The sequence below is a fragment of the Lipotes vexillifer genome, unplaced genomic scaffold (genome assembly GCF_000442215.2).
Source record: "Lipotes vexillifer unplaced genomic scaffold, Lipotes_vexillifer_v1.1 scaffold43, whole genome shotgun sequence".
In the NCBI taxonomy this organism is placed as follows: domain Eukaryota; kingdom Metazoa; phylum Chordata; class Mammalia; order Artiodactyla; family Lipotidae; genus Lipotes; species Lipotes vexillifer.
Window position 1 is genome coordinate 282,489 of NW_006770037.1, and position 13,980 is coordinate 296,468.

Sequence of the window (13,980 nt, forward strand, 5' to 3'; positions counted from 1 at the left end):
AGCTAATCAATGAACTCAGTAAAGTAGCTGGATAAAAAATCAACATATAAAAATCAATTGTGTTTCTGTACACTAACAATGAAATAACTGAAAAAGAAATAAAGAAAATCCCATTCACAATAGCTTCAAAAATAAAATACTTAGGAATAAATTTACTCAAGGAGTTGAAAGATCTGTACACTAAAAATTATAAGACTCTGATGAAAGAAAATAAGACATAAATAAATGGAAAGATATCCTGTGTTCATGTGTCAGAAGAATTAATTTTTTTTAATTTAATTTATTTTTTTATACAGCAGCTTCTTATTAGTCATCAATTTTATACACATCGGTGTATACATGTCAATCCCAATTGCTCATTTCATCACACCACCCCCCACCCCCACCCCCGTGGCTTTCCCCCCTTGGTGTCCATACGTTTCTTCTCTACATCTGTAAAATGTCCATACTACCCAAAGCCATCTATAGATTCAATGCAATCTCTATCAAAATTCCAATGGAAGTTTTCACAGAAATAAAAAAATAAATCATAAAAATTCATATGGGACCACAAAAGACTCCAAATAGCCAAAGCAATTCTGAGAAAGAGGAACAAAGCTGGAGGCATTACACTCCCTGATTTCAAACTATATTACAAAGCTATAGTAATAAAAACAGTATGGCATAAAAAATAGACACATGAAACAATGAAACAGAATCAAGAACCCAGAAATAAACCCTAGCATATACCGTCAACTAATATTTGACAAAGGAACCAGAGTGCTTGATGGGAAAATGATAGTCTCTTCAATAAGTGGTGTTGGGAAAAATGGATAATCACATGCAGCAAAGTGAAACTGGACCCCTGCCTTATCCTACTCACAAAAGCTAACTCAAAATGGATCAGACTTCAATATAAGATCTAAAACTGTAAAACTCCTAGAAGAAAACATAGAGAGGGTAAGCTCCTTGACATTGATCTTGGCAATGATTTCTTGGATGTGACACCAAAAGTACTTGCAAGAAAAGCAAAAATAAATAAGTGCAACTACATGAAACTAAAAAGCTTCCACACATTAAAAGAAAGAGTCAACAAAATGAAAAAGCAAACTATGGAATGGGAGAAAAATGTCAAACCTTGTATCTGATAAAGGGTTAATGTAAAGAATTCATACAACTTAATAGCAAACAAACAATCTGATTTAAAAATGGGCAGGGCTTCCCTGGTGGCGCAGTGATTGAGAGTCTGCCTGCCGATGCAGGGGACACAGGTTCGTGCCCCGGTCCGGGAAGATCTCACATGCCGCGGAGCGACTGGGCCCGTGAGCCATGGCCGCTGAGCCTGTGTGTCCGGAGACTGTGCTCTGCAACGGGAGATGCCACAACAGTGGGAGACCTGTGTAGCACCAAAAAAAAAAAATGGGCAGGGGAACTGAATAGACATTATTCCAAAGAAGATATAAATGTCCAACGAATGTGTGAAACAGTGCTCAATACCACTAATCAGGGGAACACAAATTAAAACCACAATGAGATATCACTTTACACTTGTTAGAATGGCTATTACCAAAAAAGACGAGCAATAACAAGTGTTGGCAAGGATGTGGAGAAAAGGGAACCCTTGTGTACTATTGATGGGAACATAGATTGGTACGGCCACTATGGAAAACAGTACAGAGATTCCTCAAAAAATTAAAAATAGAACTATCATAGGATCTAGCAATCCTACTTCTAATATATATATATATACATATATACATATATATATATCCAATCAAGATCTCAAAGAGGTATCTGCACTTGCATATTCATGGCAGCCCTATTCACAATAGCCAAGACATGGAAACAACCTAAGTCCATCTGCAGATGAATGAAGAAAGAAGATGTATTATGTATTATATATTTACAGTGGAGTATTATTCAGCCATGAGAAAGAAGGATATTCTGCCATTTGGGTGGACTCGGAGGGCATTATGTTAGTGAGACACGTCAGACAGAGAAAGATGAATACCGTCACTTATATGTGGAATCTAAAAAACCTGAACTCAGAGAAACAGAGTAGAATGGTGGTTGTCAGGGGCTGGGGGTGGTGAGGGATATGGGGAGATGTCAGTCAAAGGATGCAAACTTTCAGTTATAAGAATAAGTTCTGGGGAGCTAATGTACAATGTGGTGACTGTAGTTAACAATACTGAATTACATACTTGAAGTTCCTAAGAAAGTAACTCTTAAATGTTCTCACCACAATTAAAGAAAAAGGTAATTATGTGATGTGTTAGGGGTGTTAACTAACCATACTGTGGTAATCATTTCACAATATAGAAGTGTATCAAATGATTACACTGTATACCTTAATCTCACACAACATTATATGTGAATTTATCTCAGTAGAGCTGGAATAAAGATAAATAAAAAATGATTTACAATTTAAAAATAGTGAGACTGACTTTAACACAAATATGCTGTACTGGGTTGAAGAGCATCCCCTAAAATTGATGCCCACCTAGAACCTTAGAATGTGATCTTATTTGGAAGTAGGGTGTTTGTAGATGTAATCAAGTTAAGTTGAAGTCATACTGGATTAGGGTGGGGCCTAAGCTGATGACTGGTGGGTAGGATATTTGGACATAGGCAAAGAGAAGAATGCCATGTGAGGACAGAGACACACAGGAGAGAATACCATGTGAAGGTGGAGGCAGAAAGTGGAATGATGCATCTACAAGCCAAGGTACACCAAGTGCCAGCGACCACCAGACACTGATTGAGAAGCATGGAACAGATGCTTCTCCATCAGAGCCTCCAGTAGGGACCAACCCTGCCGACACTTTGATCTCAACATTCTAGCATCTAGCACTGACTGAGGGAATAAATTACTGTTATTTTAAGCCACCTAGATTGGGTTTTGTTTAGCCAGAAAGGGGAAACTAACACACATATCAGTACCTATACCTCTTTCTGTCAGTCAGCATAGGCTCGGTTTTGTTGCAGTAACAAAAGACTCTCTCCTCCGATTCTTCGAGGCTACAATAGCAAAGATATACTTTTCATTCTTCTTCTCACCCACGTGTCATCACAGATAGCTGCCACTCCACAGCATGTTACCTTCAAGCAACCTCTACTTGGAATATTGCCTCTATCTGGCATGAGAAAAACAGAAGATAGAGACCAAACATTCAAAGATTTATGGGATTAGAAGATGAAATTGATTCTCATTTCCAACCTGTAAACTATAATATTGAAAAGGCTTTAAGTGACAAAGTTCTAATCAACTCAATCCTGGGACAAGGAACAAATCAAGAGTATGGCCACCATGTTTTACTAAAACCTCTGAATCAATTAAGGTGGTTTACAGTAAATTATTTCAGTTAGACAAAATGGCAGAGGCAAAGTATGCATTGGTTCTTGAAGCTTCTGCCCCAAAGTGACTCACATCACTTCTACTCATGTCTCATTGGCCAGAGCAAGTCTGATGCCATTGTATGAGTATGTATAACCCACATATAGGAGGGGCTGTGAATCTTTTCAGAAACACTACAATCTCCCCACTCTTACAGAGGATTATCCTTTCAGTAGTCACTTTGAGGGGCTAGTTTAGTAGTACAGTGATGTGGAAAATGTTTGGAGTGATTTCCACAGCAAACGTATGAGGTCACATAAGAAATTGACTCTTGACTTTATGATTTTTGACCCCCAGTGGCATTCCCCAGATGGATCATCATCCACCTCGTCCCCAGATGTGGTTACAAATAACTTTTAGTTTACTACCCCAAATTAAACCCCCCTCAAGTAGTGAAAATTTGCCACCGTCAGAGCTGATCAAAGGAAGGTTCTCCAGAAGACTAGCAACAAGGAGCTACAGTAGTGTTGTGAGAAGTGTTATGAAACAACAGCATCACTGAGATTACTGACCAGCCTCCCAGTGGGACTCCCTAAAGGGTGCAATGCTTGATTGAAGGAATATATATAATGTGTAATAAATTATAGCATACTAATATCTTATCATACATAATATATATAAAATATAAAAATGCATAATGTATAAGGTTATGTGTGTATGTATAAGTATATAATATCTCTGATGTGTTTGTTAAAAAAGGAAATCAACGTGGCTTTAGGCATCCCTAGCACAATTTCTGAAGCAGAGAGACACAACTACAGAATGATAATGATGGCCAGCCTATGTGGAAATCTTCCTATGTTCCAGGCACTAAATGATTTATGTGAATTACCTCACTTAATCCTTGCAGCCAGGGCTGGGACTAGGACGAGGGAAGCAACCTACCCGGGGCACAGAATTTGAGGAGACACCCACTCTCAGGGCTGGACAAATACAAGGTTGATATTTGCATGACCCTGAACGCCTCCTTCAGTGTTGTACCCTCAGAGCCTCACCTCACCCTAATCCCGGACCTGCTTGTAACAATCCTGTAAGGTCAAGATCATCAGCTCCTTTCTTCCCAAATGAGGAAACAGAGGCTTATGGGGCATGAGTGTCTTGCTTCACTTGAACCCAGGCAGTTTGGACACCCAGGCCTGAGCCGGGACTCATTGCGCCTGCATCAATGCCTTCGTCGACGCCCCATCTCAAGTTTTGGTTGTTTTTTGTCGTCTTTTCCAGGTGTCCAAGGCAGCTGCAGACTTGATGGCCTACTGTGAAGCGCATGCCAAGGAAGATCCCCTCCTGACGCCTGTTCCGGCTTCAGAGAACCCGTTTAGGGAGAAGAAGTTCTTCTGTGCTATCCTTTAAGTCTTCAAGAGGAGCCTGAGGAGCCTCGGGGCTCCGGGGACACTGACGTAGAAAGTGGGCGCCCTTCTAGTCCACAGCATTTAAAGAGAGGGAAGAGAACCATCCTGGAGACTCCAGGCTATGCATGTTTAAAGAACTGGTCCCCTTTATGAGAATGAGAGCTGATCCACACCCCGAGTTAAGAGATCTGATGTCTGCAGAATTTCCTGGAAGAGGGGAGTACGTAAAGATAAAATCGGTGTCGTTTCTTTCCTGCTATCCCTCCCAAACCTTATGTTTCTGCTTCATATGTAAAAAAATAAAACAGACAGCTGTACTGAGCTCAGATATGTATGACTTTCTTGGAATGAATATTGCCTTTAGAATACCCTTTGACGAGCTGAGTCGTCCAGTGTAGGTGCGGTTCGGTTTAATGGCGTTGATGTTTCGTCTTTGCGCCTTTCTTTTTCTTTTTCCCGTCTCCCCTACCCCTCCTTCCAGCCCTCCCCATTAGAGTAGTAAAGAGATAAGGCTGGATTTGTCTATAAGATTGAACTCAAAGGATGAGCACCCAAAGGGTTTAAGGAGATGTTCCCCGTGGTTTATCCTCATGGTAATAACAACAACAACAAATGCCGGTTGTCTGTATTCTTTTATCACTGTTCCTAACATTTGTACATGGTAGCTTTGATTCTGCAAGTAAAAGTAAATCATGTGTTGTGACTGGTGCTTTCATATATTTGTGACAATTTTTGAGTAATACTGCATGAAAATGTCCCCATGTTACATCCATTCAGTTTTACTATAAAGTAAAGAAAAAGTTTTACTATAAAGTTTAGAAAAAGAATGAAAGAGAAAGGAAGCTGGGGAGGAAAAAAAACTCAGTATCTTGAAAATTGAGATTACTTCAGAGCCTTAGCCATGCCTAAAATACCTCCTAGTTAACAGTGGCATCAACACCTCTCCAACATATTTTCCAGAATCCAAAGCATTTTGGTTTGATCCAGGACCCAGGGCAGCACAGGGAGGGCCAAGTGACAGAGGCAAAGGATTCACCCTGAGTTGGGAAGTGTTTTAATCGAAGAGTCAGAGCAAATTCCCTTTTTCCCTGAATCACAGAAATTCTAGATCGAAAGAAGCCTTTCTGTGCTGTTCTTAACAAGAAAAAACGTGGCCCTTGTTTGTTTAAGTATCAGGAGAAATAAACCCACAACTCCAGACCAGACCCACTCTCAGAACCTGGCTGCTCACGGGCTAGGGGAGAAGGGGGCAGCTGCTGCCCCCAGCAGCTCCACCAGAAAGGGTTCTGGCTCTTTTTGCCCCTGAAATGACCTTTGTTTTTTGCCCACCAAAATTTTCAATAGAATCTTTTCTTTGTTTTTGTTCTCTGCTTTGTTTGTTAGAGTCTTATTTACAAACTTCCTTGCAGCTCGAGCTCTCTCTTCCCAAGAAATGATGTTGAAAGTGATTTTTCTTTGTGGCTCCACCAGTAATGGGAGGTCTGAAAGTCTGTCTCATTTTTTTCTGTGTCATTCCCAGGCAGGTGTGGGCTCTCTTACAATTCCTTGTTTGCTTTGAAATCCCGAAAGACCATTTCTGAATAAATTTTATTCTCTTTCCATTCTCTTCCTCCCACTAAAAAAAAAAAAAAAAAAAGATGGAAAGGAAGGAAAAAAAAGATAAAAAGATGTAATATGCCAAGGACAGATCTTGAAACAGACTTGATAAACGTTCTCCTTAGCTCCTTGTATGGGCGTGATGGTAAAAGAATAAATACATCCAATTTAAAACTCATGCCTGGGGAGGGGGAAGAGAATATTAAGACATTGTGAAATGCATGAATGCACTCCTATAACCAGATACTTCTGTTCAAACCTTGGGATTTTGCTACAGTCAGTGGAGAAGATTTAGAGGGGAAAAACCCTGGCAGAGTATTTATTAAACTACAGTATTGTACCATTGGCTTAGTAATACTGTGGAATCAGCTAAAACCCAACCACATTTCTAAAATGAGCGGAAGTGTGAATTGAATATGTGGTCACATAAAAACAACTGTGAATAAAGCACTCTTTGGTGGTGATTAAGGCGTCATTATAAGACCCTGATGCTTTTCATAATCCACACCATTTACTTTTCTCAGAAGGCCTCTATATTTTCATGTAAAGCTAGGTCTTTGGAGCAGTTAAAATGGAGTTAAAACTTTTAGGAATACAGCTCTGGTAATTAAAAGTTAAGGAAGTTCCAAACTTCATGTGACCTTGTTTATCGAAGGAGAAAGAAGGCAGAAAATACACAGCCCATCTGAAATTAAATTTAAGAAAAATGTTTGACTTTTTCATAATTTCATGTGCTACAGAAGGGAATTATAATCCCAGAGTTTTTCTATGAGTTTTGATTTACTGGTATTTTTACTTGTTAAGGGGGAACTAATCTTTTGATTGCTTATGCCTCTAAAGAGTTTTAATTCTTTTAGAAATTTAACAATCATTTTCACCAGCATAATTTTATCTTAAGGGGTATACTAATAGGAAAACTTAGCTTAATTATTCAAGGCCCTCATTTACATATATAATATATTGGGTAGTAATGAAAATCTGCCATGGAATTCTTTAAACAGTAATAATAAAGCTCATATTTAGAATGCAAACTCTACTAAGAAAAAAACCAATCTTGCCTCATCCTCAAAATTAAATCTGTTTTCTTTTTTTTTATCTTTCCATTTTAAACCAAGTGCTATTTAAGTCAGAGTGTGTGAATAAGTACTTTGAACTGAGGCTAATTTTGCTAATAATATTTGAAAGAGATTGCTCACCAAGGAAAAGTTTTAAACCATTTCTCCATATACTCATTTACAAAAGGAATTTTGAGAAGCATGCTGTCTTAAGGGATTTTTGTACTTTTTTTTTTTAATATTTGCTTCTAGCTGCTCCTGGCAATGGTGAATTGTTACATATACATTAATGTTTTCCCAGCCCTAGAATTGTTCACATTTTTCCTATATAAGATCTGTGGAGTGTACCTTTCAAAGAGAGGGTAATACAGAAATGTTAAAGCAGAAAAACCTGAATGTGATGTGTACATTTTCATCCCCCCATGGACAATGTATTTGTTTTAATAAATGGAATTTTCAGATTCATTTCACATGCAGTCGATTTTATTGTGAAAGCCCATGGACCACCTCGCCCATCGATTCTATGGTTAATTTGAGAAGGATGATGATACATAACAAGATGGATGAGGAAATAGGAATTCATGAATTTTCTTTAGGGGTTGTTAATAGAGGCACCTAAGGAGGGAAAATCTCACATGAGGCTCTTTAAAAGGCTTTCTCCCTGGGTACAGTGCCTGGGGACAGAGAAAGGTGATGGGGAAGAGTCCAGGCTCTGGCAGGCTGGACCGTGAAGTTACATGAGATGCATTTACACTTGAACATGTTATGGGTATGCCACATGGGGATTCCTCCTCTACAAAAAGAAAAAATTGAACAGAAAACATGCTGTTCTCCATAAGCTGCTCATGATTTAAAAGGAGTACTAGAGAAGATAAAGGCTTAGAACTCTAGATTCACAGCTTCTTGGAGATTTCTCAGTCAAGATACCCTTCTGTATGTCCTTCAAATTATGCCAGTGAGTAACAGAGCCTGTTAGTAAGGAGATGCTGGATCTCCCAGGATTCGTGCCTGCGACAAAAGCATCTTTAAACTTCCAGTGAAGGGGCCACTTGGAGTTTGTGCATTTGTCCACTTACATCATTGTTTCTCAGACTGTGATCCCTGGATCACCTGTTTCAGAATCACCTGGAATGCCGGACATTGGGCCCCCCACTAACTCCGAATTGCTAGCAATTGTGCTTAAGACCGTGCACTCCGTTGCCTGCTATTGAGGACCACTAATTTAAGTACTTACGACAGCTGGCTTTTCATCACGCCTCACGAAAGGCACAATCTAATTGTCAACACGCTGACTCTTATTCCCACAGCTGCAGGAAGTGGCTGCCCTGGAGTGAACACGTGACCCGCGACTGAGAATCTCGGCAGCTCCCAGACGTGCGACGCAGGGAGGAGGAAGCTGGTGGGTTTTAACTCTGCTCCTGTTCTGTTGAGCCCCCAGGGGAGGATTGCTTCCAGCTCTGGTTCTTTAATAAGCTGCTCACATTTTACACAGCACAATGACGTGGGAATTGGAGCTGGGTCAGCTCCAATCCACAAATTGCAAATAATTTGCCAAGGGAAATCCCTTTCCCTTCGGTTCTGCCCCAAATCTACATTCTCTTCTATTTAGAACCAGGAGACTCAGGCAGAATTTATTTTTAATGAAGGGGGTCACGGGCTCCCGGGCCTTCCTCAGTAAGAACTCCTACCGCTTCTCCATGTCCATAATAAAAGAAGCCCAGAGGCGGGGTGTACCTCCACACCAAGGTGACAGAAAGACGGTGCCTGGTGACCTCAGTTCATACTGTAGGCAAGCAAGAGCCCAGCCAGCATGAGCTGGAGAACAGGAACAAGGCCCCAGAGTTCCATGTGACCTTGGCCAAGTCCTTTAACCTCTCCGTGCTATAAAATGGGGACAGTGTACCTGATTCACTTGCCTCACACAGTTGTCTAAGCCAAATGAAAGAGAGTAGGTAAAGTGCATCATGAAGGAAGAGGTGATAAAGAATCACTAGACCCTGCTTGCACAACTTTCGAAGAGAGGAAAAATCTAGATCATTCCTTCTTGCCTTTTGACTCACTGCCTTTTCTCTCTACCCCAGGGCTCTGTGGTTCAGACCCTCAGTGCCTCATGTCCACCCACTGGTGTAGCCACTCTCTCATCTCCTCCCACTCTAAGTCATGCCACTTACCCCTGAGCATTCATTAATCTGGAGTCCTCTGGCTGCAAGTGGCAGAAATCTAGCTGAAACTGGCTAATAACCGAAGAGCTCAGAAACAGATCCCAATTCAGCCTCAGCTGGATCCAGGTGCTCAGATGATGTCATCAGATGTCTCTCTCATTTCCTTGGCTCTACTTTCTTTTGTGCTGGTTTAATTCTCAGACAGACTCTTCCCCTGCAGCGTCAGGATGGTATCTGCAGCTCCAGGCTTACATCCCACCAGTTTAGCCATCACAGAAGAAAGATAATGGCAGCTCCAACAAAAGTCCCTGGCTGTATCCCCGAAACACTTCCTAAGACTCTTATTGGCTGGATCTGCTTCATGTGCCCGCCCATCCCTGAACCTGGGCCTAGAGATCATTCTGCCACACAGGCAGAACAGTGGTTCCAAGGAAATTGAGGCACTTGTACTAGAGGATCAGAGATTGAAGGTTAAACGCAAACGTAACTGGTGCCAACCACATCCTGCCTGACTCACTGATGTAACTCAGACCTCCCCACATGCAGCCACCCAGAGTAATCTGGCTCACGGAGCTCTTATCAACCCGTCAGGTCCACACGCAGCTGCCTGGCTGGCAAGGCCCTGGGGAGTCAAATCCACCCGACTGTTCCTACTTTATTTTCTAAACTCTCCTCTGATTCATCCTGTCTCCTGTAAATGTAAGATCTTCAACCCTTCCTCCATGCCTTTGCCTATGATGTTACCCCCTCGGGAATGCCATTACTCAGCTCCTCAAGTAAACAAATCTCGCTAGGTTTCAAGCCCAGTCTGAATTCCACGCTGTCTGTGAATGACTTCAGGGAATACTCATCTCTTTCCTCGCTCACCTGCTGTTGCCCTTGTCATCGGCACCAAAAACTCTAGTATTTGACTGAGTCTGAGGCATTGTGCTAAGGTGGACACCATGGGCCCTGCCTTTGTGGAGCTCCTGGTTTAGTGGAGGAAGTATACAAGTAGACAGTAATTAGCAGTCACGGTGAGAAGTTCTAGGACACAGGAAGCCGAGGGGAGGAGGGCAGAGGTGGATCGCCAGCCAGAGGAGGTGACGTTGGCGTTAATGGCTTCTTATATGAGAATCTTGTCTCCCAGGGTAAACTGTCATTTTCTAGGGAGCAGAGAACACCAGCTGAGCAGGCCTCTCTTTAATCCTCCTCGGTGTGTAGCACAGCACTTGAGGACACAGGAGGTACTCAGCAATGATCATTGATGGATTGAGCACAGGGCAAATGCCTGCAGAGAAATGGGACAAGGAAGAGGCATAACTATAAAAGCCGTCTTGTGAGCCTGAGAATGAAGCTCCGCCCCCAACTGCCCCCCACCCCCGATGGTCAGCAGTCGGCTCTGTGCACAGAGTGATGGACCAAGTCTCATGGTGCCTGTGGCCTCTCCTCTCTAACTGGTGCCAGCTCCATGTCCCCACGACTTCATTCTCTTTAGCTAGCAGCCCCTTGGTCTAGAAGATACCACCACTTTCCAACCTGGAAGTGAGATTTGGGGGCCCCTGTGGGCCCAGGGGCCAGAGGAAACACTGCTAACTGCATCGCCTTAATTTTAGCCCCAGGGAGGGGTCCATTCCACTCTCCACTGAGAACTCTTTCTCTAATTGCCCTCCACTGTGTCTACATGTGGCTTTTTAAAAAAATTAAAGTATAGTTGATTTACAATGTTGTGTTAGTTTCAAGTGTAGAGCAAAGTGATTTGGTTATACATACATACATACATATACATATATATATATATATATATATATATATATATTCTTTTTCAGTTTCTTCTCCATTGTAGGTTATTACAATATACTGAGTATGGCTCCCTGTGATACACAGTAGGTCCTTGTTGTTTCCATGTGGCTTTTCAAATTTAGATTCAAATTAACTAGTATCGAATAAAATTAAAACTTCCATTCCTCTGCCACACTAACCATAGTTTAAGTGTCCAGTAGCCATGTGCAGCTAGTGACTAGTGTATTGGGTGGCAGAGACATAGGACATTCCCATCATTCAGGAAGTTCTATTGGCAAGTGCTACTCCAGAGCAATGGTTAGCAACTTTTTTCCACCCTACACAACTGACAGAATATGTCTTTTCCTTGTACCCAAATTTTGACAACACACACACACATACACACACAAAGGGAGAAAGTAAAAATACTGTAATAATCCACAATAATCATAACAACTGGCCATAGGTCATGGTAAATCATGGTATGAAAGAGATAGGCTGTAGATTATGTTCATTCCTAGAGTCCTCTAAACCATAAACTTACCCCTGTCTCTCTCATTCAAGAAAGTGCAGTGATAATAATCGTGATGATGATGATGATAATAACAGCAGCAGCAACAGTAAAGTGAACACTTATTAAGCACTTAACTATGTGCCAAGCCTGATGCTAGACATTGCATAGACGTCATTGCATTTAATTCTCACAATAACTCTATGACATGGATATTACTGCTCTCGCATAGCAAACATCTTTGTTGCCTCATGTCACATCTGGTGACCCACTTCTGATTTCAGCCATAGCTGCAGCAGAGACTCATTCTTGTCCAGAGGGGGTAGGGGGGAAGGGAGAATGAATACCCTCAGGGACAATCCCCAACCAATGAGGGATGAGGTGCCCGCCTTGCAGAGTCTGATTTAGGGGTGCGTTTCGTAGGATTTCTCGGGTGGTCTCTGGCAGGCCTGAGTCTTAATTGACCAAATTGAAACCAGGCCAATAACACATCATATTGGTTTTTTCCTCCTTATCTGTTTCATTTTCTTTCCTCCTACATTTCTGCTTTCTGAGATCACTCTCACCACTAGCCCCAATGAGTTACCTGCATCCAAGTCCTTGATTCAGGCTCTGCATTAGGGGACTCAAATGAATTCACTCCCATTTTATAGATGAGGAATTTGAAACTTAGAACGTCTGACATTTCCCCAAGTTCCCACTGCTATTAAGTGGGAAATCAAGGACGTGAACCTAAATCTGCCTTGATTCTAAAAACTTAACTCCCAATTACTATCTTATAATATAAATTAGAATGCAAGTGCATCAGAGGGAGGTGATTAAAAAAATTCTGAATCTGCTCTTATCTATAGAATAAACAGATTGTTTGTAAACTTCACGCCTCCGAATCACTTCTCTGGAATGAAGAAATCAGTGAATTCTTTCTTGTCGATACTTAGCTTTTCTTCACTGTAGTCATTTGGTACCTAGAAAGTATTCACCTGGCACAGAAAATATATCCTGGTATCGAGAAGCCTGCGCAAGGAAAACCAAGAAGGGTGATTTTAACAGGGAAGGTCGGAGTGTTTCTTTTCCTTCAGGACTTTCGGGAGGGGAAAATTCCTTCCCTTTCTAGCAACTGCTTCCCTGCCATCTCAGAGCCCAGTAACCCTCCAAGAGTCAGAAGCAGGGTCTGAGTGGCAGTGGAGACTTCCAAGGGTTTCACTGGAGAAAAGGGTCAGGAAAGAAGCCCAGGAAAAAGGCTCTTGCAAATGTAGCTTCAAGGTCTCACCCAGTCGCTCTTTGGGAAAGGATGAGAATGGTGCTCATTTCCTTCCCCCACCCCCAACCCATTTCCTGTCCCTACTCCAAGAATATGCAGTATCCCACTCAAGCTCGGAATGCAGAATCCCAGCACAGATCAACAGATGTTGCTGCACTGGCATCCACATGCACATGGGAGGAAAAGCTTACTGCTCCAGAATGCCTGCAAAAGCAAACTGGCACCCTAGGAAAGGGGTCAGCATGAGGTACTGGTATATCCCATCACCAAAAAAATCACTACTCCCACCTGCAGGTTATCTCCATTTACTTTACAACAGCAAATCTCAAAGAGTGTTCCGGGAATTCCTAAGGGTCCCTGAGATCCTTTCAGGGGGTCTGCTAGGTCAAAGTTATTTTCATAATAATACTAGGATGTTAGTTGCCTCTTCTGCTTTCATTCATGAGTGTGTAGAGTGGAGATTTGAGAGGCTACAATGATATCGATGTCACAACAGATCGAATGCAAACACACATGAGAATTCAGCAGTCTTCTATTAAGCTGATCACTAAAAAGATTTGCAAAATTGTAAAACAAAGCCACTCTTCTCGTTATATACATTTTTCATTTTGGACAGCATAGTTATGTATGTTAACGTGTAATGGGTTTGTTATTGTTATTTTCAATGAATTAATAGATGCATATGTTAAGAAAAATTTTCAGTTTTAATTCCTAATATGGTCAATAGAATAGATACAATCCACCTAAACCAGTCTTCATAATTCAAGGAGGTTATCAATAATTTTTAAAAGCGAAAAGGAGGGGCTTCCCTGGTGGCGCAGTGGTTGGGAGTCCGCCTGCCGGTGCAGGGGACGCGGGTTCCTGCCCCGGTGCGGGAGGATCCCACATGCCGCGGAGCGGCTGGGCCCG

At 41.8% G+C, this 13,980-nt stretch overlaps 1 protein-coding gene across 1 annotated transcript in view; it reads left to right on the forward strand.

The window, feature by feature from the left end:
* Positions 1–5,425, forward strand: part of GNG2 (G protein subunit gamma 2) — a 137,072-nt gene extending 131,647 nt beyond the window's left edge. The window contains exon 4 of the mRNA XM_007445953.1: positions 4,598–5,425. Coding sequence (XP_007446015.1) covers positions 4,598–4,726 — 129 coding nt within the window. The 3' untranslated portion in view covers positions 4,727–5,425. The remainder of the gene's footprint in view (positions 1–4,597) is intronic.
* The last annotated feature ends 8,555 nt before the right edge of the window (positions 5,426–13,980 follow it).